Here is a 25,947-nt window from a genome sequence, read left to right on the forward strand (position 1 = left end):
ACTTTGTACAATTTTGAGGTACTTTGCCCATCACTGCCGCAAAATTTGTATGCTTTATGCGACATGGTTTTGTTTAACGATGTAAACATAAAGTTGTACCTTTGAAGCTGTGATTGAATTAGCGGCAGACGTATGATGTTGGCATTTTGTCTCTGTTGCAGCAGATTGCCTGTTTTCTGTACGGCACGTTCCAGGATTGCTACCTGTGTAAGTGCATCGATTAAAAGACAATGCAGTCACCGGCGATTACTATGACAAACTGTAAACAGAGATAAACCACGCATGCCAGAATTAGGTAACTTTTGTGGGACTGCGACATGCTTCCACAGCGCAGTGCAATAAAGTTTCACACGCAGTAACTAATGACATGGCACAAGAAATACATATATCCACACAAAGCAGGATAAAAGCGTTACCTCTCCAGCAAGGTTTTGTGCAGCAGAAGAGTCGTGCTCACTCTCGCAGCGTAATGTAGCCAGCAGTTGTTCCAACCTACGGCGCTCACCGTTAGCGTCTCGGAGAGATCTGTGCACAAAGTGCAATTCCTCTCGAGCTGCCATCATATCCTGGCTTTGTCTTTGCAATTGTGTTCTCACTGCTTCTAACTCCTGGAAGTATCTAATATAGCTTGCTTGATCTTTCTTTCGTGTCTGTGTGTGTAGAAGAAATGCAGGAAATCATTACCTTTTGGAGATCTTCTAAATATGCTGCCTTTTCAACGCAGAGTGACACAACGTTGTTCCACGCATCAAGCTTGTGTAACTTCTTACTGAATAGCTCTCTGCACTCTTTCATTATGCTGGTAGTTTCCATCTATGTAGTACAAGAAAGCCTCATACGTTCTCAAGAAACCCACAACTAGTGCACATGATTCTTATGTTCCAGACATAGCAATGACTTGCCTCACGTTTTATTATGTAAACGTGCGAAAGCCATTAAATAGCATACAATTCACTCACTGTCTATAATGCTACAGCGAGTCAAATACGAAAAATTATTTTTGATCACTTCGCTATTACCAGAGATGTTGCTGAGTGTAGGATTATAAGGTAAGATAAGATAAGAGTAAAAGATATATATCACTTTTTCCGAGATGAAATCAATTGCAATATAGCATATGCTGAAGGGCACTCCTTAGGAGGGCATTAGCAACTCTTAAGACAATGTCTTAATTAACCTTCAATAATTAACCTTTTAATTATAAAAGTTACGAAGTTGTCCGAATGAGAACATCTGTTTCTTTCGGTCACCTGATATTGTAGCCGTTTACAGAACAAAAATCTGTTCAGTAGATCGTCCTCAAAAAATTCCTGAAAGAACGCCGTTTTTTTCTTTATTTTGTTCATTGCGCATCTTTGTAGACGCGTCTTCCCTTCACCCCAACGTGAGAGGGTCGAAAGAGCACACTTTTGCCTCTTGCGTCCTGGAAAAAGATGAGTTGCAGAAAATGCAGTTTAAAATAAGGGCAGTTCCGATAGAGTCAACCGATACATTCGTTTTTGTTTTGTTTCCGCAAGTTAAAGTTCATCTTCGACGCATGAGGCGGCACTGTGCTCCTTCACCCTCTCACATTGGGGTCACAGGAAAGACACGTCTCCGAAGATGCACAATAAACAAAATAAAGAAGAAAAAAACGGTGTTCCTTCACGAGTTCTGAAAACAATGTAATCGATGCTCTGAAAACGGCTATGATATCAGGTCACCAAAAGGAACAGATCTTTAGAAAAAATCTTCCCGGAAACAACACCGCAAGGAACAGATGTTCTCATTGGGACAACTTCGTAGCTTTTATAATTAAAAAGTTAATTATTTAAAGTTAATTAAGACATTGACTTAGGAGTTTGTTAATGCCCTCCTAAGGAGTGCCCTTCAGCATATGCTATGTTGCAATTGATTTCATCTCGGAAAAAGTGAAATACAGTAAAACCCGCGTATAACGATATCGCGTATAACGATATCCCTCGTAAAACGATGGTTCATGATTTTACCGTCAAAATATACATTGGTTCTATGGGGAAATGACCCGCGTATAGCGATGGAGATCGCGGTTCCGAGTGCTCGTATAACAACGTTGGACGCTGCCCGTGCGCGTAACCACGCGGCGATTTTCGCTGCGATAAAAATTGAGGCAAGTCTGTTTATTTTCCAATGCTGTCAGTGAAAGAGGTAGGTGGTAACACTTTTATGTCTCCGTATTTGGCCAATGCTGCTCAAATCCGCAAGATGATTCAAAAGGCCTAGCACGTGCTTTCCACCCGCGAGTCGCGCGACAGTGTTCTAAAGCGAGCTTCTCCTAAAGCACGCAGGCGTTAGGTGAAGCCTACTTGCGGAATGGTGACGTGTAGTGTTGCAGAAGTTGTCCTGCTATGTTGTCTGGTTCCCTCCACGAGTTCTGATCGCTGTTTTCCCAAGCCACTGCGATGTCACACAGCTTCGCGTTTTTTTGTTTTTAGCATCTGTTTGTTTGTTTTTTTTTTTCTTTCTTTTTTGCTACACGCGGGGTGGCGCGCGACTTTTCGGGGACGCGCTATTTAGGTCAGCCGTCGTTTAACGATGTACCCCGTATAACGATAATTCGCGATTACCGTCAATATCGTTATACGCGGGTTTCACTGTACATATATATATTTTTAAAAAACATGTTCGCAGTTAGCTGGGGCACCCTGTATATATATATATACCAGAATATAGATTGAGGTTTTAGCCAAAAACCTATGCGCGAAAAATTGCCCTCGTCTTATAAGACAGTCAATGGGCAAGGATCGGCATTGCCATCTGGCCACATGTAGGTCATGGTAGCGATGGTAGCAGGTGACATTCGCTCAGTCTTCGGAAGCAGTACAAATAAACTCTCAGTTTCGTGTTTCACCCACATAAGTTTTGCAGCCGCTTGCTGTCGCTTTTACTAAACCCTTCAAAGATCATGAGTGGACAGTATAATGAGTGGATGTCTTAAGCGCAACACGAAGATGTTAAGTGACCATACACAATGGCTGCCGTTCGGAAGGTGGTAAAAGTCCATAGTGGCTCCAAAAAGTGCAGTGCACTTGTGTTTTTAGATTTTATGTCTTAAAATTCGTGGGCCAAAAAAAAAGGGGTTTATTTCGGGAGCCATAAAACAGGGTAAAATCAGGTACAGTCAAACTCCTTTATAGCGAACACCTTTTTAACGAAAATTCCACTACGGCAAATTTTTTTACAGTCCCGTTGGAGGCCTATAGGTCCAATAATGGACATCCTTTTTAACAAAAATACCTTTACTGCGAATTTTTTTCGCTGTCCCCTGAGTTTCGTTGTAAAGGAGTTTGACTGTAATACAGGGTGGACAAGGTGGTGTGGTGAGGAAATTTTTCTGATAATGTTTTGAGGTGAGGGCAGGCGAGGAAAATTCTCTGAATGTTTTTTGAGGTGAGGTGAGGTGAGGACAAAGCTCCGTCCAGGAAAATCGAGGTGAGGGCAAAGACCGTGAGGAGTTTTGCCCACCTCTGTGGGTGAGTGACCTGAACTTCGACCACGTCAGTCATCACCTACCTCGTTCCACTTTATCAACAACAACAACGGATGTCTATGAGGGCAGTAATTGAAAAGTAACTGAAATGGGGATGTTCCTAATGCGTTCCGTAATGTTCACCTGGAAAATGGAACGTTTCAGATACGCACTCCAGTGGTCAATGTCTCCGTCAATGTTTTTTCGCAGCACAGGCAAAAGTCTACCATTGGCCCGTTCGACGATTCTGTCGTGCCATGTGTTGGTCGGCGAAATACTTTGTTGCTGCCATAGATATGAGTGATCCATACCCACGAAGGAACATCACACATCGACGCATGCGTAACAACAAGAATCTGAGTCGGGCTCATGTTAAACAACAAAAGTAAACTTAAATTAAAGGAGACAACCCCTCCGTACAGTCCGAAGGCCAGCTAGAGAATGTCAAATATCCCTCGATTCATGCACGACGGACCGTGCACTTAGTCGTCCCCATTCTCCTCGCTGACATGGCCCAGTTCTAAGAAACATGCAACCACGCAATTATCGGAATTATCGTCGGACATGTAATCCAAAAGCCATCTAGGTGGTTGGTGCATTCGTTTGGGATTGGGATGGAATACGTGTTGCAATGGAGTTGCCCAGGGTGTGTCACTGGTTAAGCTTGGTTGCTCCGGTGGAAGATGACTTTGGTCATCCTCTTGAAACAGCTCGCTGAGGTCAAAATCACTTCCAAACAAGAGGGTTTGCGATAAGGTTCGATCTCAATAGCCGTAGCTATCTTTCTTTCAGTATCCCGATTCAGTAGTGGTCATTCTATGTCGCAAGCATTGTGGGCATTGTTCTTGATGGTCTAAGGTCTGTCAAAAAGGGCTCCTAATTCCGAATCTCTGATTCCGTTCAAGAAGAGCACTTGATCTCCGATTCTGTTTGTTGGGTGGGATAACAGGCTGCACATTTAGGCAGAGAGCAAAGAGGGTCATAAAGCTTGCATGACATGCTCGCGGTGTCTTCCTCAAGAATAGTCTCCTCAATTCTTTCGAGCAGCCTGGAACTCTCCAGATGTAGGGATTTATTTCTTGGCAACTACCCTCAAGGCATTTGGTCAACGTGGCAGTGCACTAGTAAAGTGCTCAAAAACAGCAGTCACACTACCTTATAAACCAGACAATAGGTCGAGGTTTTTTCCCATAAACGGGGCGCTGAAAACTGTCCCCATCTTATATAGCAGTCAGTAGCCAAACAGCGAGCTGCCATCTGGCAACACGTGCCGTCATGTGGCCTACGTGAGTGGATAGCGGGCTGTGCACGCGGTGGTACGAGCAGTTCTTTTACATGGCCGCCGCGCGGCGTTCGTACCTTCAGTTTGTCATCATGTGTATTCATTCTCGGTTCGTGCTCGCTCGTGTTGATGCTATGTCATTGTACTGACCTGGGACGACAGTTCACCGCTTGTTTCAAGCTGAAGGTCATTGCATTTGCGGAAGAAGACGGAAACATGTACGTGCAACGTTGCTTTGGCGTGTCAGAAAAGTGCGTACGATACTGGACACAGCAAAAGACAGCTCTAGGGGCTTGCAACTCCTGGAGGAAGGTGTTTTGAGGCCATGTGCCCCTGCATCCACAAATAGAAAACCATCCGGTAGCTTTTGTGGATGATCTGCGACGGCAATCACTCCCTAGGAATTGTGAAGTGATCCGTACGAAAGCAGTCGAGATGGCTCGTCTTGCGGCCTCGAGATAGCCCCGTACAAGGGAAGTGTGTCGTGAGCAAGACGCTTTATGCGTAGGGTTCTTCGTTTTCGGGTTAAACCCGATTTGTCACGGTAGTTCCCCACAAACATGTTTCCAAGAATTCCGATATCCACCTGAAATCCTTGCGGTCCTGCAACTTAACCCAGACAACGACTGCGAATTTTATACGTCCTGAGAACGTCGGATGAATGCCCAATAGGGCGGTTCAAGATGCCCCTGAAAAGCACCGTGAGTGCCGAACGTTGGACATTCCCTGCAGAGAGCGCGAGGGCTCGAAGAGGGAGGTGGCGAAAGCTCGGCGGCTGGCGCGTGAAGCTCGTCGAGCGTGGCGAGGGACGCCGAAGACAAGTCAAGGCTGCTTATTCGCAAGTGGAGGCAATTGAAAGACGCATGTGTAACAGGCAACCCAGCCGAAAATCAAGGTGGAATTATTCTGCAGGCGGTATGTTCCCGATTAGTCATTTCCATTGTGTGACGTTGTTTTAAGAACGTTATATGGGGTAAGCGTTAAGCGTCCTGTTCCGGTGAACCAGACTCTGACGCCTCACACGTTGGCGTTTTCTGGGTGTTCCTACCTTCGTGCTGGCGATATAGATATTTCCTCACAAGTTTGCATACGCTTTTGGTTGCTACGTGCTGAGGAAATTATATACGAGCAAAAAAGCGTTGGGCAATTTTGCCAGAAAACGAGTGATGCGCACAAGTGAACGCGGTACCTGTATGTGGGTTTCTGCTGGAGGCAACATTAATGTACAGATTAATGTGCGTGCCCAGTTCATTCTTGAACCAATCCTTCATTAGCTGGCGCATTTAATGCACCTATATGCTGTGAGACGCTTCGTACATTGTGCGTTCTAGTCGCTTCGGATCGCAGTGTTGCTTGCATGAAGATCCTCTCAAATGGGCTTTTGAACGGTTACAGACGGATTGAGAGTGGTACCACGCATATTGTTGTTGCAGACGAACTTGGAACGCTTTCTGGAAAGTTATTTATTTATTTTTTTTTTTTTTCAGAGCTCAGAGTTGGCATAGCGCAGCATGCGAAAATAGTGCGTTTTCTTTATTCTCTGTTCCTGTGTTTCAGGCTTGCATCCATCAATGCACAAGAAGTCGTCGACGATTTTGTCAACCCGTATGAATCAAATCCAGCAATCGTGCCCGCACCCACCTGCACCAACCCGTGTGTTGTTGAACTGAAATCTAATGTAAGCACGTAAGCTAATCTAAGTAAATGTCAGTACATCGAAGTGATTTTCTACTAGCACACATAAAAAAAATTAGAACGGTGAAAGCGAGCTGGCATACTGTAGAAGAGAAATTTCCTTGCGCTTCAGGAACACACTAGACGATGAGGACGAGAAAAACACAAACAAACAATGAAGATGGTTTGAGTTTTGTGTCATCCACATCATCCTGCATGTCCCTAAAACTAAGGAAAATGTTACCTCTTTCTCTACGTTAAACGGGTTGAGCAGCAAAAATTTATTTGACAAGGAATGCCAACTTTTTATGATGACAGCCACCTTACTACAACGAAGTGCAGAGGTGTGGTTGTAGCTTTGATACGTATTTGCCTCACGCTTCCCTTGTGCTCAATTTCCAGGTGCAGTCAAGAAGAACAGGAGACTAGGTAAGGTAAGCGCTTTCGAGGTAGAATGCGTCATACAGTCGTACATGCAACATGCTAAATAATTAGCCAAACAAGAATATTGGCGCTTTCTTTTCATATTAATTGCACTAGTCGCGTGTGGTTGTCATCCATGATCAATATATATATTGTTGTACCCAAATAAAATGTAAATCACTATATGTGCTCTGTGTCTTTTTTATGCAGGCCTCCAACACCACGTTAACTGCAGATGCTTCCCACAAGGCTCTATATCAACATGTAAAAGAACGCTCGAAATATGATAAATATGCGTAACTCCATGCAAAATAATAAGAGTATATCAATGTAATTTAAAAGGACATTAAACACCAGTATAAGGGCATTTATGTCTTTGTGGAGTGTTCTTTGGACTTTCCCAGAAATGTTGCAAATGCGACCCACGGGACTTGCGAAGCCTACCCAGGATTATCCACAGAATGTACCAGGGCGTTTTCATTCAGAATCAGGCAGGGCCCTAACCTTTGGGTCTCCGATTTTTTCCGTTATTTTTTATGGGATAGCCCCACCTGTGGCATGAACACTGGCGTTGGTCCCAGGTTCCGAGACGACGCGGTAGGCGAGATATAAAATCAAGAGCGTCATGGGTGAAAACAACGGCTGTGCTCCGAAGCGATTTCTGCCCACTTTGAAGCGATCTACTCCGGCGTCTGTAACTAACACAGCCTCCAGTCTTCCGCAACCTATTCACCATGTCATTGGCTCTGGGGATGATTCATAATTATTGTCTCCGACGAGCGAAACCTTTTGTAAAAAATCCTAGAAAAGCCATCCCTACCGAATTTTACGCATTTTTTGTACCCATATGTCTGCGTTCGTGATTTTAGCAAAACAATGAGCTACAAGTTAAACAAAAGCCTAATTTTCGCTCTGTTCAACGATGTGCAGCACAATTCTCTATCCTGTTTCGTTTCGATAAAATTTGCGCCGCAGGTGTCAGAGGTACGAAAATTTTGTCAAAGTTCGCGAGGCGCGTGAGTAAAATGGCCATGATGGATTTGTAAACAAAAAATTCTGGTTCACGACGAATGCCTTAGCTTTCTTTTGACATACAATTCATGGTTGCTAAAAGCTTCGTGACTGAGTTACAGCGCTCACAAACTGCCATACTTCGCCACTCCCGACGGACCGGCGTACTTCGCCGTCACTTGCTGTTTTCAAGCATGTGCACTCACCACAAGTTTATAAATGCTGGTGCATGAGCCACAATACACGTACCAGTTCATAACGAATATATATTCGCTTCAGAAGCATTCCACTTTGCAGAAAAATGAAGGAAAACCGGTAAAGAGAGGAACAAGGAATGGCAATGAGATCGACAAGCGCTTAATTTTCCATATTTTATTCAAAGAGAACAGTGCCTTAAAGATGCATTAAAGCGTGGTCGTCACTTCACGCATTGTTCTCCCAAGGGAAACATCCTCGTGTGCACTTCTGTCAGCTTTGTACCAAACGTGACATGAACGAAGGCCGGGTACTGGCCGCACCGACGACCATTCGGTCTGTTTCGATTCCCTGAATGCTGCCACTTCATCTGAAGGCAGGTGCAAGAAATGCGTTGTGTGCCCTCGTTCTGTCAGCACCGAAACGAAGTCCTGAGCCGACCGAATTACGTCCGTTGCTTGAGACCGCATGTTGTACACACTTGCTGCGTGTTTAAGCGAGCCCCCTACTCCATCACAGGCATTCTTCCCATGTCCACTCGCTGAAAATATCCAGTGTGTCAGCAGAGTGTTACGGCACATCTCGTATAACTGATACCTGTTTTTGAAATGCGCCGCTGCACCGTCCGACACATAGACGACGTGTGAGAACACCGGCAGTATGTCATCAAGGGTGTCCAATATTGTCTTCAACGCAAAAAGCGCGTGCGCTGTATCATGGCGCAGGTCATCGCTTACCGTTGCCAGGCTAACGGTGTAAGATTTTGCCGTTGCAACGCACATGAGGAGCGATACTTGGCTTCTCTGCCAATAGTGGCTCTGGACTTCCATAAGGCAAATTAATCGTCCAGTTCTCCGCAAAATCGAAGTGAAGGACAGTGTGTCGGAGCCTCGGGAAAGGTTTCTCATTCCAAATGGCCTCTGAATGTTGCGAATGTGGTCGTGCTTTATGAAGAGTGCAACCCCCTTGCGGAGCTCCTTGACGAATGCGCGACCGCTCATCGTTTTTCTTATGAGGTCGCCGGACTCCCACAATGCGAGAACAACTTCATATTCTGCACTTATTTGTAAAGTCTTCACTGCTAACTTTTTAGCTCCGGCGCACGCTTGGCACTCCTGGAACAGGCATGCTTCACTTGGTGGGTCACATAAACACATTAGTTTAATGCTGTCTTTACAGAGATCACGTGCAGAGATTGTGTTCACGGCAATAACGACAAGTTCGAAGTTGGCACAGTACGTGCAAATAAACTGAAACTGATGGGGTGTCACTCGAACCCATTTCGGCAGAAGTGTGTAAAACTTCATCAATCCTAGCTTTATATCCGGGTGGTCGTTTTTGAACATGTGGTACGTCTCTCTTATGGATCTCGTCATGAATCGCTTCCCAACTGCTTGCTTTTTCCCGTCCTGCCGTATGTGAATGACGTCTTTCTTATTCGGGCTTCCTTAAAGGTTGTGCTGCGTGCATCCCAAGAAAAAAAAAAAGAAAAAAAAATCAGACACCACGAGCCCGCATACGTGCTCGTATTCACCCCATTCGACTTGTTCGTTTCTTTCCATCCTTTCTTTATTTTTTATTGTTTATAAAGTGGAACGCTTCTGAAGTGAATATGTATTCGTTATGAACTGGTAGGTGTATTGTGGCTCATGCACCAGCTTTTATAAACTTGTGGTGAATGCACATGCTTGAAAACTGCAAGTGACTGCGAAGTACGCCGGTCCGTCGTACGTGGCGAAGTATGGCAGTTTATGAGCGCTGTAACTCAGTTACCAAGCTTTTAGCAACCATGAATTGTATGTCAAAAGAAAGCTAAGGCATTCGTCGTGAACCAGAATTTTTTTTTTACAAATCCATCATGGCCTTTTTACGCACGCGCCTCGCGAACTTTGACAAAATTTTGGTACCTCTGACAGCTGCGGCGCAAATTTTATCGAAACGAAACAGGATAGAGAATTGTGCTGCACATCGTTGAACAGAGCGAAAATTAGGCTTCCGTTTAACTTGTAGCTCATTGTTTTGCTAAAATCACGAAGGCAGACATATGGGTACAAAAAGTGCGTAAAATTCGGTAGGGATGGCTTTTCTAGGATTTTTTACAAAAGGTTTCGCTCGTCGGAGACAAGAATTATTAATCAGCCCCAGAGCCTATGACATGGTGAATATGTTGCGGAAGACTGGAGGCTGTGGTCGTTACAGACGCCGGATTAGATCGCTTCAAAGTGGGCAGAAATCGCTTCGGAGCACAGCCGTTGTTTTCACCCCTGACGCTCTTGATTTTATATCTCGCCTCCCGCGTCGTCTCGGCACCTGGGACCAACGCCAGTGTTCATGCCACAGGTGGGGCTATCCCATAAAAAATGTCGGGAAAAATTCGGAGACCCAAAGGTTAGGGCCCTGCCTGAATCTGAATGAAATCGCCCACCAGGAATATTTGAACATCCATAAAGGAATGACCTCGGGATATTCATGGGATGTTCTTTGGTTGACTGGGTTGTTGTTCTAAGTAAACCGTCAGAAAAGTGAATCATAATATCAGCAAAGAGAGGTATTTGTGAGAACCTATTTGTCCTTTTATAATCCCCTCTTTCAGAAGCAAACGACAAGCTTTTGTGGAGCTTGGACAAGTGTTTGAATACTGTGGTCATTCACTGCCCCAGTTCCAAGCGGAAATATAAAGATTCTTGTGTCTCGTCCCAGTGTCACAGCAGTGGCTTGTTTCATATAATCCTTTCGTTTCACCCGAAAATTCCCCGATGACATATCAAACGGAGACTGTAGCGCCTGATTTCTCCCCGAGTTCTCGTGTGTAAATAGCACCCGATTCCCCCCGAATTTGAAAAATCATAAAACCCGAAAACTAAGAACCCTATTTATGCGTCAGAAGGGGCTCAGTCTCCAGAGAGAGAAGTTCTGTATGACAAAAGTTGCCGGAGGAGTTCGAAGATAAACTCCTGAACTTCCAACAGCATGTCATCAAGCAGAGGCAGACACATGATTACTTGCTGGGTCAAATAGGCAATGTGGTTAAAAAGCCTGTCTGGTTCGACATGCCGTACCTGTAGACTGTGACATGCAAGTGGGCAAAAGATGTGAAAGTGATGTCAACAGGAGACAAACATTCCAGTGTCACTGCTATGTTGGCGTGCACGGCAGACGGGCGCAAGCTGCCGCCATTTGTCATATTTAAGTGGAAGACACTCCCAAAAGAGAAGTTTCCGTGAAACGTAATAGTGCACATACATCACAAAGGATATATGGATGAGGAACTGATGCAGGAATGGGACCGTATCGTAAGAAATAGGCGGCTAGGTGCCCTCCTGCAGTGACGCAGTATGCTTGTCTTAGATTCCTTCAGATGGCGCATGACGGACCGAGTCAAGAACGCTTTGATGGAAACTAAAACGGATCCCATCATCATTCCAGGTGGTATGACATCGGTTTTGCAGCCACTCGATGTGGTACTCAACATGCCCTTCAAATACAGTGTCCGCAAACTTTACAGCGAGTGGGTGACATAGGACAACCCGAAAACTCCAAGCGGCCGCATACGCCGTCCATCCTTGTAGACTGTTTGTGAGCAGGTGCCCTACACTTGGGAGGACAGCTTCCAGAAGACATGGTAGTGGAGAGTTTTAAGAAGTGCTGCATCAACTATGCATTAGATGGAACGGACGATGATCTGCTTTGGACAAGTGATTGCGAATCGCAGATGTCAGAGTCTGAGCCGGAGTCGATGACATCTGACAAGGAGTTTGGTGGCGTTTTGGTACTTTATGGCACAAGAGCGACTAATGACAATGAGTTTGATTGATGGACTCGAGGCATGGTATGCCGTTTATGCTTCTCATTTAGCTGTATAATAAATCAGCCCCTTTCTTATTTCCTGCAATAATAAATAACTTTTTGCATGTCAGTTTACTGAATGACTTCATAGATCATGGCAGTGGATATTTTTCCCTTACACTGCCCTAAAAAAATGGGGGGGGGGTGTCTTATACATTGGATCGACCTATAATCCAGATTATACAGTACATACTGTAACATATATTAGTGACAGGCATTTTTTTATGTTTGGTGACCACGCATTGAGCTAGCTGCTGCCATTATGCTTGTATAGTTGTCAGACCAGAAAATATGTGCATGTTTCCCTATTCAAAACATCTGCACCCTCTTCAAACACTTGCAATACTTTGCCTTCATTTTTGTGACGTACGCTGTTCAAAATATAGTGAAGAAATATATTTGTTTATCGTGCCACAAGTGTTTTAGGCACGAAAATCCACATTTCCAAGGGGTCCCGAAAGACAGCTGGGGACGAGAGTATAGCATTATTCAAGGACGGTTTCTCGAGGAGCACCTTGGCAGAGGAATCCTTAGAATGCATTCATGAAACTTATAGGCCCCTTGAGTGGAGGAGCGGAACAGTCCTCAACTACATGGTGTCTAGGCGGAGCGTAGAGTCTAGGCTTGTTCACAAATTCGGCTGTCAATCATTCAACTGTCACTCTTCGTTAAGCACTGCATGTAGCATACCAGTAGATATTTTTGCCTCAGTTTTTTTCTTGAGTAAATAGGGATCGACATATGATCTGAAAAATATGTATTGTGCTTTCTCCTTCACGGCATTGTACATAGAAAAAGTGCAGATCACGTGTAGAAAGTGCGGACTGTTAGATCTTAGCACAGGTATAGTAAGCCCTGTATGCAGTGACATTTTATCTGTCAGTACATCAGTTCATATTCTACGAATATCACTTACCCAGGCAACTTTAGTCTCGGTATTAATTCTTTCAGCAGCTTCTTTCTTTCTAGTCCATTCCAGCGCCAACTTTTCACTGGACTGCTGCAGTGCCTGCACAAGACAGTTATGACAGTGGTTACAACAATATCAAGTATGAACAGCTGCAATGCTTCTTGCTTTCTTGATGGCACGTTGTCCAATTCTCAATTACGTATTTGTCATCACCTCGATTTTTCTAGCTTCCTCTTGACAGCTGTATTCCTCAGTCAATATTTCGTCCTCGTATGTCATGTATATCTCCAACCAGGACTTGCCATTATTTTCGTGGCTACAAATCACATCTTTCAAAAGCTCGGCTGTTGCTTCCAGTTTTGCAATCTGTTCCTGTGCATGAATAAACTATCAAAACATGTAGGTAACACAAACTGGCTCAAGCAGTTCATGTATAGACACACTTCAGTTTGTAAACAAGAGGGTGCACCTGCAAATGTGCACAGAGCAGACGTCGCTGGTGGGAAAAAGGGACGAGGAAACTGCAAGGTGTGTACGGTGTATTTGCCGTTTCTCTACCGTGCAGCACGTGCAATAGCTAGACCACTTTGCGGCATGCCTTTAATAACAACCGAAAACACACTGTGACTCGATGATCGTGCAATCTTTGCCCACCATACAGGACAGCAGCGCTACTGCATCGCTATGGCGTCACGCACTGAAGTGAGTCTATACAGTCCCATTAACAGACACAAAGTGGAACGGCTCCATGTATTAACATCCATGAATCCAACTTTATATTCACCTCATATTTTTTCATTCGTTCTTGGGCTTTCAGGATTCCTTGCACAGTAGCTTTTTCGTTTCTCTCGCAGCTTTTTATCTCCAATAAGATGAGCTGCATTTGTTCCGACTCCAGTTCTCTGCGACGTTTTTTTCCCAGGTAGACCTGCTGCTTAGAATAATATGTTCGAGAACTATTTTTAAAATATGTTTTCTGTGCTCATGCATGAACATAAAAATTGCTCACTGCTAAGTGTTTACATGAAAAGTACAGGTGCCCCAGTAAAATGTCAATTACTGTAGGTACATAAGAAAAGATGATTTTTTTAGGTATTTTTCAAGCTGGAAACTGGTGAATATACCGAAACTAATGAATAAGCTATGTTGTTGCTCTGGGTCAGCTTAGTGAGCTCAGGTAATGCTGGTGTGGATAACCACACTTACAGCCATCTGTGTAAACATTACATTGGTGCAACCACTGTGAAAGTGGCCCAAAGTATTGGGATCTGAAATGTACTGTTCATCATGGCTCTGTAGGTTGGTACTCCACTAGAAGAACTGTTTCATGCCTAAGTTGACAGAGTCCACGCATGCAGAAAAAATCTTACTGACCTAATTACCATTCCATTAATTACGCTGTACGGCACAGAAAGACTACAAGTTCAAACCAGTGTACCAGATAACAAAAATAGAAAGATAGGCTAAAACGTCCTGAAACCCAACAGCTGAGAGAATGTGAAAAGTCTGACCTCCAACAAACGAAGCTGTTGTGTAGCATGCTTTATCTTCTCGTTGGTAGCTTTAAGCAAGAGTTCCGCATGAGAGTTTTTCTTCTGTATACTTTGTAGCTCTTTGTACTTCATCAGCAGCTATAGTTGTGAGAACAAGTAAACACATAAGTGGCATGAAATGAGACCTGTCCAATGCAAAGCCACGAGCTACAAAAACTTGGATGGCTTTCCTGGGGTCCCACTGCCACATTTATGAAACAACTGTTATTTCGATATTAGATAAGCTCCTATTTCACGTGTGGTGTGGATCAGCACCATGGAGCAGAAAACAATTGCCTGCAAAGCTTTGCACTATTTATGCATTTATGCAAAGCTTCACCATATTTATGCATTAGACGATTGGAGTAGATGCTGATGTTCTGGCCAGATCAACTGCTCTGCTGCCCAGATAAGCCTCCGTTGCCGAAGGTGATGCGCTCCTGTGGCGCACTGTTTTGGCTTCGCCTCATTTGCATAGCAAAATTCAGCTATAGATATTTTATGGCACATGCTCTTTACAGGATTTTTGGTTTAAGAAATAAAATGGTTTTCAACAAGGATTGTCTTCCATTCTGCCATCTCTCTTTTGGCCAGAATTCCATAATTAAAGAGTAGCAGTAGCAGAGCATTAATTTTAGGTAATGAGTCACCTTGTACACTCTTCGAGAGGATGTCCGTCACACCGTAACTCAAATGTAAAAATGACAGATATGCTGCTCTCATAGCTTTTTTTATAAAAATTTTGTAAAGGACAAAAACAAACACCTTGTATATTTCTATTGCATGTAGCATGTATGCAAAGATGTTCCAAAAGCCAGGATTCATAATGATAAAAAATATAGCGCACCGGCTTTACACAACAGAATGACAGGTATACTTAGATGTTTTGTCCTCCATTCGGAAGACATCATCACTGAGGAACAGAACGAGGAAGGAACAACAAACAGGAGCTATTTAAGAAAGTCCATGTACAGTTACGGAAGGGGGCCACGGTTGGCGTTGCAGACCGACAAGTCACTGTGTATGTACCAGGATTCCAAGTACCTACGCGGACCCCACCGTTGATCCTTTGCCAGGGTCACAGCATTGGCAAAGTCCTACGTACGTTTACGTACGCTTTGTACGTCATAATAATTGTTTGTAACAAATAAGTCGTACGTACATGTTAAAATAAGGAAGATATCATGATCCCTTTTGACATGGTATCCCTGTTTACCAACGTCCCGACAGCGACGGAGGTGGAACTCACGGAAGAAAGACTGGTGAATGACGACACACTCTCGGATCGCACATCACTGACGGCTGAAGGTATCATCATCCTCTAGAGACTCTGCCTCAATCAGAACCACTTTACGTTCCGAGAACAAACGTACCACCAGATTGACGGCTCTCCGATACCTGTGGTCATGGCCAACCTCATCATTGAGCACATTGAAGATACAGCTCTATGATGGCACCCTCATCCGTGTGAAGTCCTACCGCCGCTACGTTCCTATCGCCTTCACGTTCGTCATTCTACATTTAGACCACGTTAAGGACTTCTATTTGGTCCTAAACAATGTTGTGTTGTGCACTCCACCCAGTTCACAGATGAAGTGGAACGTGACAATACGTTACCCTTCCTGGACATATAAGTATACAGATGTGATGGGAAATATATCACAACTAGTATTTATCGCAAGCCCAGCGACACCGGTACTTTCCCGAGTTTTAAATCGCACCACCCAGTGGAACATAAACGGGCAGTGGTCAAGACCCTTATCAGCAGATCAGACCGACTTGTACCCGACCCATCATTGCACGCGACCGAAGACGCCACGGTTACTCAATCGCTCACCAATCGAGGTTACCCTCTACGCTTCATCGAGGACACCTAAAAACAACTGCGGATGAGCAACAAGAAAGAAGTAACCCTAAGCAGCATTTAGTTACCATACCCTACATCGAAGGAGTTTCCGAGGCAATTTGCCGGGCCCTTCCGCCATTAGACATAAAAGCAACATCCAAGCCGCGCACCAAACTGAGACTCCTTTTCTCGAAGCCCAAGGACCCCATCCTCCCGTAGGCACAGACGGGCGCCGTATACTGAATACAGTATAGTGACCGTGATGCCGCATACATCGGTGAGACCGGCAGGAAACACAGCTCCCGCTTCAAAGGGCATAAACGCGACGTCGCCACCTCGACAAATGCGGCAAGGTCAAAAACAGAGCTAGCTGACCATTGTTGGTCCACGGGCCATAGCTTTGACTTTGCCAATGCTGTGACCCTGGCAAAGGATCAACGGTGGTACTTGGCGGATCCACGTAGGTACTTGGAATCCTGGTGCATACACAGTGGCCTGTCGGTCTGCAATGCAAACCGCATCCCCCTTCCATAACTATACATAGACTTGCTTAAATAGCCCCTGTTTGTTGTTCCTTCCTCATTCTGTTCCTTACCGATGATGTCTTCCGAATGGAGGACGAAATGTGTAAGTAAACCTGTTATGCAGCTGTGTAAAGCCAGTGCGGTATATCTTTGATCATGTAGCAAGTAGCAAAAGCACTAAACTGCATTCCTGCTACAAAAGTAAATATGAAGCATTTTGGAACAACTTTGCTTTACACATTCCATGATAGGCAAGCCTGAGCGATGGGCAAGAACACGTAAACAAACACAAACACGAAGGCTCAAAGTTACGCCTAGCCTGCATTTACGCCATTCTGTCAATTTGCTTTACACAGCAGTGCTGAAGCATTTCATTTAGAATATCACACGTGCAGCGCTTTTGCTCTGATATGTAGTTGCACACAGAATGGCTGTAAAATTTAGCTACAACTAGTGCATGCAGCATTTTTGCTGAGATCTACCAGCAGGATCATAGTGCCTTATTATGTACATGTAACATGGAAAGTGAACCTGCTAGAGCTTAGATGTACTAAGAAGAATACACGTTTCTATTGACTACAGGAGTGGTAAAGCCGTGCTGGCGCACAAAAATACAGCTATCCTGCACATTTTACAGTTTGGTCAGATTCTATTCCCTGCTGTAATTACGAGTAACTAACAGTAAGTATGTGTTGATGAGCATTGCATAATTTCATAGAGGTTACAAAGACTCCACATCTGTCTGAGGCTAACATCAATTAAAACACCAGTGCAGTGGGTTATAGTGAGGACAAGGGACGGTACAAGGAGATGTGGATGACGATGCACTGCACCCGCTGCACTGCGGTTTTAGCTGATTTTAGTATGACCTACCAATCTACCAGAGTTTTAACTTTATTTAATGTCTGATGCTCCTTTTGATTTCTGTTTATAGACCTCTACCGAAGAAACGTCACCGAGATGTAATGATGACGTTGGTAGACATATCGAAAACGAAACAGCGCAAGTAGAGAACACTGCCGTTTTACAAATCCGTACTCCTACACGAAGGTCACGGGTGGCTTCTTTGTATTAGTGGTACACACAAATGAGGTCACATTTTTAGTTGCTTTCAAGCCTTCATTCACGTTCCCAGTCCACTGCGTTCAGAAGATGGAAGAGCCCGGCAGCCATCTTTAGAAAGGGCTACCGAAGAGATAGGGCTACCAGTAGAATGGAGCAGAACAAGGCCACACAACTAATAATACGCAAGGAATTACAAAAAAATCTTACAATATGAAAAGCCACATTTAAACGTGGCTTTTTTGTGACTATTGATTTTTTTGCTATAGTAGTTCCACTCTACCAAGTTGGCAGTGCTGTTGTACCAACTAACGCCATTTGTTTGTAAACAGGGAGAGGTCTATTGAAACATATAACATACATACATACAACATAGCTTACATTTCCGCTTTGCATTCTTTGCAGCATACAGTGCTAGCAGCAGTGCTAACCTACAAGCCACAAGGTGCATTCTTTTCATTAAAACAGGTGCTGCCCCATTTTACCTCTTCTTTTTACCAAGGGTGCAATGGAAATGACAGAAAGGTTTCCGACTGGTGCAGCCACCCCTCAGCCTAAAAACAATGCGAGTGCAAGTTGGTGCCGTCTGCTGCATTGTGTGCCATTAACAGATGCACGTAACGCATTACTTAGCAAAGAGTTACTTTTCTTGGCAACGAAATAACGACTTAGTTACTTTCCAAAAAACTGTAACTAGTAACATATTTCGCTACAAAAATTGGTAACCCATTACCTCAAGTTACTTGTTACTTTTTTTCCCGCCATTTTCCTTTCGCCTCAGTATGGACAACATACTGCAATGGGTCGCCCTCCCTACACTTCACACGTCCTTGACCTTGATGTTGATTCAGCAGGTTCCCGGTATCCACGTCACTGACTGACATACAGCCTTCTAGAAAAGTCACATCGTTGTCTCCCTTCCTGACCCTTTGCTAAGATAGAATAATGAGCTTATGGGGACATTCTGCGCCTTTGTAAAACCTGCACCAGGTGATGCACTTGTTGAAAAAGGAGATCTCTTATGTAACCGTGCCACCAATGGGACAGGCAGAGCAAAATGGCTGAATCCTAACACAGAATATTTTTTCGCCTTTGCGTGCGAGGGCTCTTCAAGTGAACCGCAGTCTGCAATGACCATGAGCTGACGGAATTTCTTCAAGCTACGGAGGATTATGGCCTTTCCGCAATTAAAGCCCACTTCCCTCATGTGCACGAAAGTTGTCTGAGGGTGAACACGACTGTTCCTTCAAGTGCTATACTGTTCAGCGCCTATTCAGTTTCGCTGCTGATGTATTCTCGAGAAAACACACAAAAATAACCGACGGGTATTTTGAGCAGCCACTTCTACTAAAAGTAAACTCAGTATGAAGTGTGAATTAAAATAAAAGCATGTTGGTTTCCTAATTTACCATTCTTCAACATTATTTGTAACACAAAAGTAACTCGTTAGTAACGAGCAACAGTAACGTGCTACTATTTCTATTTCAGTAACGTGTAACGGATTTCATTCTGTTATTTTTATGTAACGAGCAACAGTATTTGGTTACTTTTTTTTTGTAACGTCTACAAGGCTGGCCACTGAGCACAGTTGAACCACAGTCCACATGTAATTTGTATGCTGTTCACAGTCGCTATGACAGCATGGACTCAAGTTGTCATGCTTTGGCTCCCTAATACGGATTCAGAAGCAACAGCAAGCATATTTTGTTTGCCACCTTGCCTGGTTAATCTCTGCAATGTTTGAATATCCGCAATTTTTTCTAAAGCAGGGGGCGTTGGAAGGTGGGTTGAGTTTCACTGGAGGGGCCCTGTTTCCCCCCCCCCCTGAACTTTCGCACTGAGGGTCCCGCCACTCCATTTTTCATCTGTGTGTGTCGTCCCTAGACAGACTTGCTTTCAGCTCTGTTGCCGTGCCGAGTGCAAACGAACACCCGTTTAAGAAGTAGACGACGAAATTTCACAGATTTTGCTCCAGCAAAGAACGTCAACTTGTTTTTGATCAATGCAGGGAAACATTCGAGGCTAGAAAGGGAAACTCTTATGCTGCGGCTAGGAGGTTTCCTGGTGTGCTTGATGACAGGTGTAGCATACCTGATGCCTTTGCCTGCACCATGGCCAGAACATTCGGCAGAGCCTTTTTAGTGCAACAATAACTACTTTTGCAGACGACACCATTGCGCTTTTGACGAGAACTAAAATAAAAAATAAAGTAACACACCACAGCTCGTTTACTTCTATTTGATTTATGGCACTGAATGAAACAATCAATCAATATTTCAGTGTGTGTTGCTAAAACACCACTTTTTTTCGCATCAAGATACTAATCAAGAATGCGAGGTGACCTTTCCATATGCGTTACACCCTCCACAGTCATTGGCTTGCATGGACGAGTCATTTCTAATAAGCATATGAATGGCTCCTATAGATTAGGTTAAGTTAGGTTAGGTTAGGGCTCACTCCCCTGCCGTGAGCGACTTCCGATGCCCTTGATCTAAAAACAATAAGATTGCAGCACATAGCTGCAATTTGATTGCAAGGAGAAACTGCACCAACTACCGGGACCCAACGAAGGACATTTACAGTACATAATAGGAAGAGCCCATCCTCTCAAGAGAACCATACTCAACAATGGCTCTCCCATTTTCATCACGACATTGAATATGTATGTTCGGCTTTTCGAAGCTAGTGCCCTACAGAAGGGTGATGTCTGTGAACAGACCCTACACAGGGCACATGGAGTAGGAAGGAGAAGTTCGGGATCCTCAACTATCTAGGCAATACAACTCCCTCAACTAGCTGCATAATATCCAACCACAGCACGATGCATGTGAGCCCTGGAAGGCTAGATTAAGAAGCACTATCCTTAATAGTGCACATAGTGTTTTACACACATTTTTGTCAAAACAACACTGCACCAAAATTATTTGATGCCGCAGGTTCGTATATCATATCTAGGGTTCCGGATGTATCCGAAAAAATCCGGAAAACGTACTCCAGTAAAATTTTAAGCAATTCGGATTAATCCGAAAAACTCCGCTTGGCAGATGTTTTCCCTGATAACAGGGTCATTGTTCATGGCCCCTTTTGTGTTCTGGGTTTTTTCTGACATGGGATATCAGCCCTAACGCAACATAATAATGTTATCCGTGACCTAGCGTTTTCTACGGCGGTCGTCTCGACCACTTGAGGATTCACCGCCCAGGTTTTTCTCCCAGTCTGTTTCCTGATCTCCTTGTCCCACGCGAGACCTAAGCACTAAAATCAGCATCGAACCGAGGTCACACGGTGTGCCCTTTTTGAAAGGGCAACTAGTTGCAGTGCTGACGACAAGATGGCACGCGAGCGAAAGCTGCCCTGCGACTACGTGAAGGAGTACCCCGATTTCGAGGAGCTCACAACGTCCCGCGATCGAGATGCAGAGGTCGTCGTATTTAAGTACTGCCGCATAACAGTGAGCACTACACACAGAAAGGGAGCATTTGGAATTGCGGAACACCTCAGAGTGTATCGTACGAAATGTATTGGTTAGCTCATGCCTTTTTAGTGTTGAAGCAATAAATGTGACTACTGCGTTTTCGCTGCACAACCTTGCGTGAGTCGTCAAGTTCCCTCCGAATTTCGGATATTAACTGAGCTGTAAATCATACACTCCGAAAAACTCGTTTTTTTGAAAAAACAATAAACTCCGAAAAACATCCTCCAGTAACGCCCAGAAATAAACTCTGAAAACCCGGAACCCTAATTATATCCTCACCATAACACCAGCTTGCTTGCCTTATTCTACTGTGATCATCACTAAATTTGTCACATCTCACATTTCATGGACAAAGGCCATATTTTAGCATAGCATGGTAAAGGCAACCATGTCTGTTAATATTGTGTGTATGTGTGTAGTGCTAGCAATTCAAAGTTTGAATATAGCAAAACACAGATTTTTGTGTGATATTTCTCTTTACTTATCGCCGCCAGTATTGACTGTTCGTGTGTGTGCAGCTAAACAGTATCTGAAACTAGAACTGAGTGACCATTTGTGACCAAGCTGGAGCAGTATACTGAATGCTATACGAAATAAAAGAAGTAGCCATTTTTTCGCTCTTCAGGGTATCACATACAGACGGAGCTGGGGAGACACAAACGAGAAACTGGACAGCAGCCTTCGGTTCCTCTTCAGCAGGGGCCTTTCTCAATGCATTTAGCAGTGGAGGGAGGAACCTATAGAGTTTATTCACTGACGTGATCCCTCCAGAGAGCACTAGCTTCGAAAAAACGAAATCGCCACCACCATGTTGGTCCCTCGAAGTTTGATTCCGGTTTTCTTGCGCTGCCATGATGCTATTGTTGCCATGATGTTGAAAACATGAAAATTTCTCGAATATGGTACCTGTAGCATTCACACAGTATAATAACTTTGAATCACCAAATGGGGAATGTAATGTGCGTGAAGGTGGACAGTCAGAACCTGGGAACCTACATTATGGCGGCAAATGTGTAAGCGAGAGAGGCGCTCTCCTGCAGATGACGTCACGTGAATAAACCCTATAGTTTAACCTAATGCACTGAGGCCCCTTGGATCTGCAAATGTCCCCCAGTTGGCCCAACTTAGAGGGTAGGAATTTTGAGTCCCCACTAGGGCTGCTGGTGCCGTATTTGTGTCAATGCCAGACTACCCTTTGTGCCGTACCCTTTTCACATACGCGTCGTATCCTAGCCGCTCTCCAGCGAACCATGCTCTGAACGCGTCAAAACAAATCCACGTGGGTAGCACAAAGGGCCAAAACCGGTCCGGAGAGGGAACGACTAGCTCGTGCCGTTAGTGTGGTCTCCCTACTGGTCCCCACTTCTGTCGTCCCCATACTGCGCCATCTAATGAAGACGGAGATAACCTTCTCCGGCACCTCTGGGTCATGAGCCTGCGCATAAGCCGTTGTGAAAAAGTCCATTCTTGTGTCTGCATAGTAACAGTGAAGACTGTGGTTGTCGCGCCATCTTTATGCTGCGAGATTTGCTGCTGCTATATCGTTACCAGATCACTTGGAATTTGTGAACCTTATTTATTGCAAATTCTAATGCTGGAATTTTTTCTGTCGCTACTTATTTTCCGGGACTTTAATTTGGTGAAAAACAGCGGTTGCGAAAATTGCTGATTTTCTTTTTTTTTTTCATTGTTGTATCATTATTCGTTTTTATAATTATCATCAATTTTTTTAAATTGTTCATACTGTAGTCGAAGAAAAACTATATTTCAACTGGACGACGGAAAGATTTTCTCCAACTTTGCAACACGGTGAACCTTTCTGAATGGTGAAAGATGGAAGTCACTGAAAAGGTTAGCCAGCTGTAGGACTCGAACCCACACCTTTTCAGTGACTTCCATCTTTCATCATTAATTCTTAGGCACTTGAAGCTTGTATGTATTTGTCCTCTCTGTGTGTTCGAGCCTCAGAACATGTTTCTGAATGGACGTCAGGCATTCCTAAACACTGGCACTATTGAAACCGCGCCTCTATGATAAGCCCAAAGCCTGACGCAGTAGCTATTTGCTATTCATAGATATACATATTCATAGTAACTTTGCAAACTCAGTTATTGATGTTGTGATGAAATATGTGACACTAGGAGCGTTGCTGCGTTCTGCGGCGTCAACGGAAGTAGGAAAGGTGTTCCGAAAGTGAAAGGCTGTGAAGCGATTTCTGGGGAGCTATTCTCGTCAAAGTAAGCTACCTGCTTACTTTACACGTCACGAGCTGTTGGGCTGACCCACCGCGACAAGCTCCGCCTGAACGCTCCTCCCATTTCTAGGGACATTTATCCCCAGCGCATACACAGCGTGTAGAGCATCACAGCCTAGACCTACAGTGGCGCTGTGTACCGGATTTAAATAGGTTGTATGGGAAAAAAGGAGGAACAATAGTACATCGGTTTAAACGTGCAGGAATAATTATGACGTCCTGATATTGTAGTTGCTATGAAATATCTCTCATGAACGGAGCGCTGGCAGTTTTGACGTGACATGTTTGACGGCGGTGTGCCGCCGCCGCTGTCTTTTTTACAGTCAAAAAGTGGCGCCACACCCAATACCGTGCTTCTATGAAGAACATTGCTCGTTGAAGTTGCCCCCTCGCTGTCCCTAGATTTTCCCTAGCTCACGGGATCATGTTAAGAGGTACGTCATTTTGACGTAGGCAGTGACGTAGTATCTTACTTTCTGCGCTGAAAAGTAAGCACCGAAAAGAGGGTGATTACTTTGAACGGGGACGGCGGTAACGATGAGAATGGCGTACATGCCTCGGACTATGACCTTTATTTGACTCCAAATACGTTTCCACGACGGCGGAAATGGCGCATTGTGCATAAATATTTGCATTTCGTTGGAAGAATAATGATCGGACGATCCATGCTCATTGCCGTGGTTCGTGCTTCACCACAATGCACCGCTCTCCGATACAGAGTCGTTCGTCATATCGACGATTGAAGCGATGACGTCTATCATTAAACTAGTAAAAGTCTGTCCCTTACACAGACAGAATTGATGTAGTGGTCGTTTCGTGCTACTTTCTCACATGACTCATTACATGAGGGGGGGGGGGGGGGGGGGGGCGTTGTCGGGGTTGTGGACAATGAAAGATACGAATGCAAGGCGAAGACAACGAAATCAGTGTCAGTTAATAATTAATAACAAATGGCGCCGCAGAGGCGTTGCGCGTAAACAAGAAATGACATAAGAAACTGTACGGGGGATAGTAATCTTTTCGCGCCACTCCGCAGTTCAAAATCTTGGGCACGCACGAGCGCCACCCCACTGTTACTTGTTCGCTATCTCGCTCACAACGCGATCGCTACACAAGATTGTTTTCCTATTTTTACACCGTGGAAGTTTTTTAGATATTACTATCAAGCAAGTGAACTTGTCATGACCACTTTTCTCCGCATTCCTCCAACCTTCTCTTTCAAGTTGTAGTCTTCCGTTTCCGGGGAGACAATCTAATGGCGGGAAGGGCGGTATCATGATGATCGTATCGTGAAAACACACACACAGCAGCAAGGCTGGACGATCAAATGCTCGACTATTGGCTAACGGCGCGTGAAAACCATTCCTAATGACATTCCCATTGTTCACGCCTTCTTTATTCGGCGACCAATAACCTCCTTGCAAAGAAAGTAAGCAGGTAGCTTACTTTGACGAGAATAGCTCCCCTGAGGCTGCCTGCAGGTAATATAACCGTTTGCTCGTGCAACCTCGAAAAGCATGCTTGAGTGAGCCAAAGAAATACACTTACAGGGAACTCAGCTCAAAATATTTCGGAACAGGATACTTACACGCACATGAATGAGCTAGTTCGCGTTTGGCTTCTCACGTGCTGCGTAACATGCATTATACAAATGTCACGCACCTCTCTCTGCAGGAAAGCTGTCTCTTCATCGACAACGCTGATATCATCAGGACTATTCTTTCCCCGTACAGCACACATGTTGTGGTCACGATGAAACACACGAAGCGAACACCCAAACAAAAACAACCGCCAGCCACAAGAACCCTATGACAAACAGGATAAACGACGGTCGCTATGGCAACAAATACCACAAATACACCAATCAGATGCAGCGGCAAGGCATGTGGCGCCATCAAACGTAAGAAAACCCAACTAGCGGAGCCAATAACCACTGTCGTCAACTGGTAGTCATGGAAACCCACTAACGCAGCTCCAAAGCTTTCACCACTGATCTCTATGTATAAAGGCTGGATCGCGCATGGGAGAGGGGCTCGTGGGGGAGAGGCGTGCATTCGGGCCGCCATGTTGGGAGGCCCTAAAACGCAAAACAATGGGAGGTAAGGGAGATTGTGAGTATTTATTGCGCTGCAGGCGTTGATCGTTGTTTGTCATCACACAATTTTGTAAGGTGCCAGTATACTGATGTATCCTAACAGTATTTCACAGGTGTCCTGTCGTTCGATTCTTAATTACGCTATGGTTTGCATTCCGAAACTAGACCGTCACGGCAGTGCAGCGCTGGGGATTGTACTACAGTACGTTTCCCAGCCAATATTTCAATAAGAAACGATGTGAGCTTAACAACAACCATGTATGTAATATCCCGTGCTGCGTTCTGGACAAAAATTGTTCCATAAAGAACGGTCCGGGATGATATATACCCG

At 44.5% G+C, this 25,947-nt stretch overlaps 1 protein-coding gene across 5 annotated transcripts in view; it reads right to left on the reverse strand.

The window, feature by feature from the left end:
- Positions 1–25,331, reverse strand: part of LOC135394278 (uncharacterized) — a 93,995-nt gene extending 68,664 nt beyond the window's left edge. For 2 of the 5 annotated variants that reach the window (XR_010422814.1, XM_064624951.1), the window contains exons 1-8: positions 25,184–25,331; positions 14,340–14,459; positions 13,613–13,759; positions 13,042–13,200; positions 12,835–12,927; positions 685–813; positions 417–608; positions 100–203 (exon numbers count right to left, since the gene is read on the reverse strand). Coding sequence is in view for 4 of the 5 variants with exons in the window: in XM_064624951.1 (XP_064481021.1) it covers positions 100–203; positions 417–608; positions 685–813; positions 12,835–12,927; positions 13,042–13,200; positions 13,613–13,759; positions 14,340–14,459; positions 25,184–25,261 (1,022 nt within the window). In the remaining variant the exon portion in view is untranslated. Of the gene's footprint in view, positions 1–99; positions 204–416; positions 609–684; positions 814–12,834; positions 12,928–13,041; positions 13,201–13,612; positions 13,760–14,339; positions 14,460–17,603; positions 17,755–17,774; positions 17,891–25,183 lie in introns of those variants that run through there. The other 3 variants (XM_064624952.1, XM_064624953.1, XM_064624954.1) reach the window with 3 other exon arrangements.
- Between the last annotated feature and the right edge of the window lie 616 nt (positions 25,332–25,947).

The sequence above is a fragment of the Ornithodoros turicata genome, chromosome 5 (assembly GCF_037126465.1).
Source record: "Ornithodoros turicata isolate Travis chromosome 5, ASM3712646v1, whole genome shotgun sequence".
NCBI classification, from domain to species: domain Eukaryota; kingdom Metazoa; phylum Arthropoda; class Arachnida; order Ixodida; family Argasidae; genus Ornithodoros; species Ornithodoros turicata.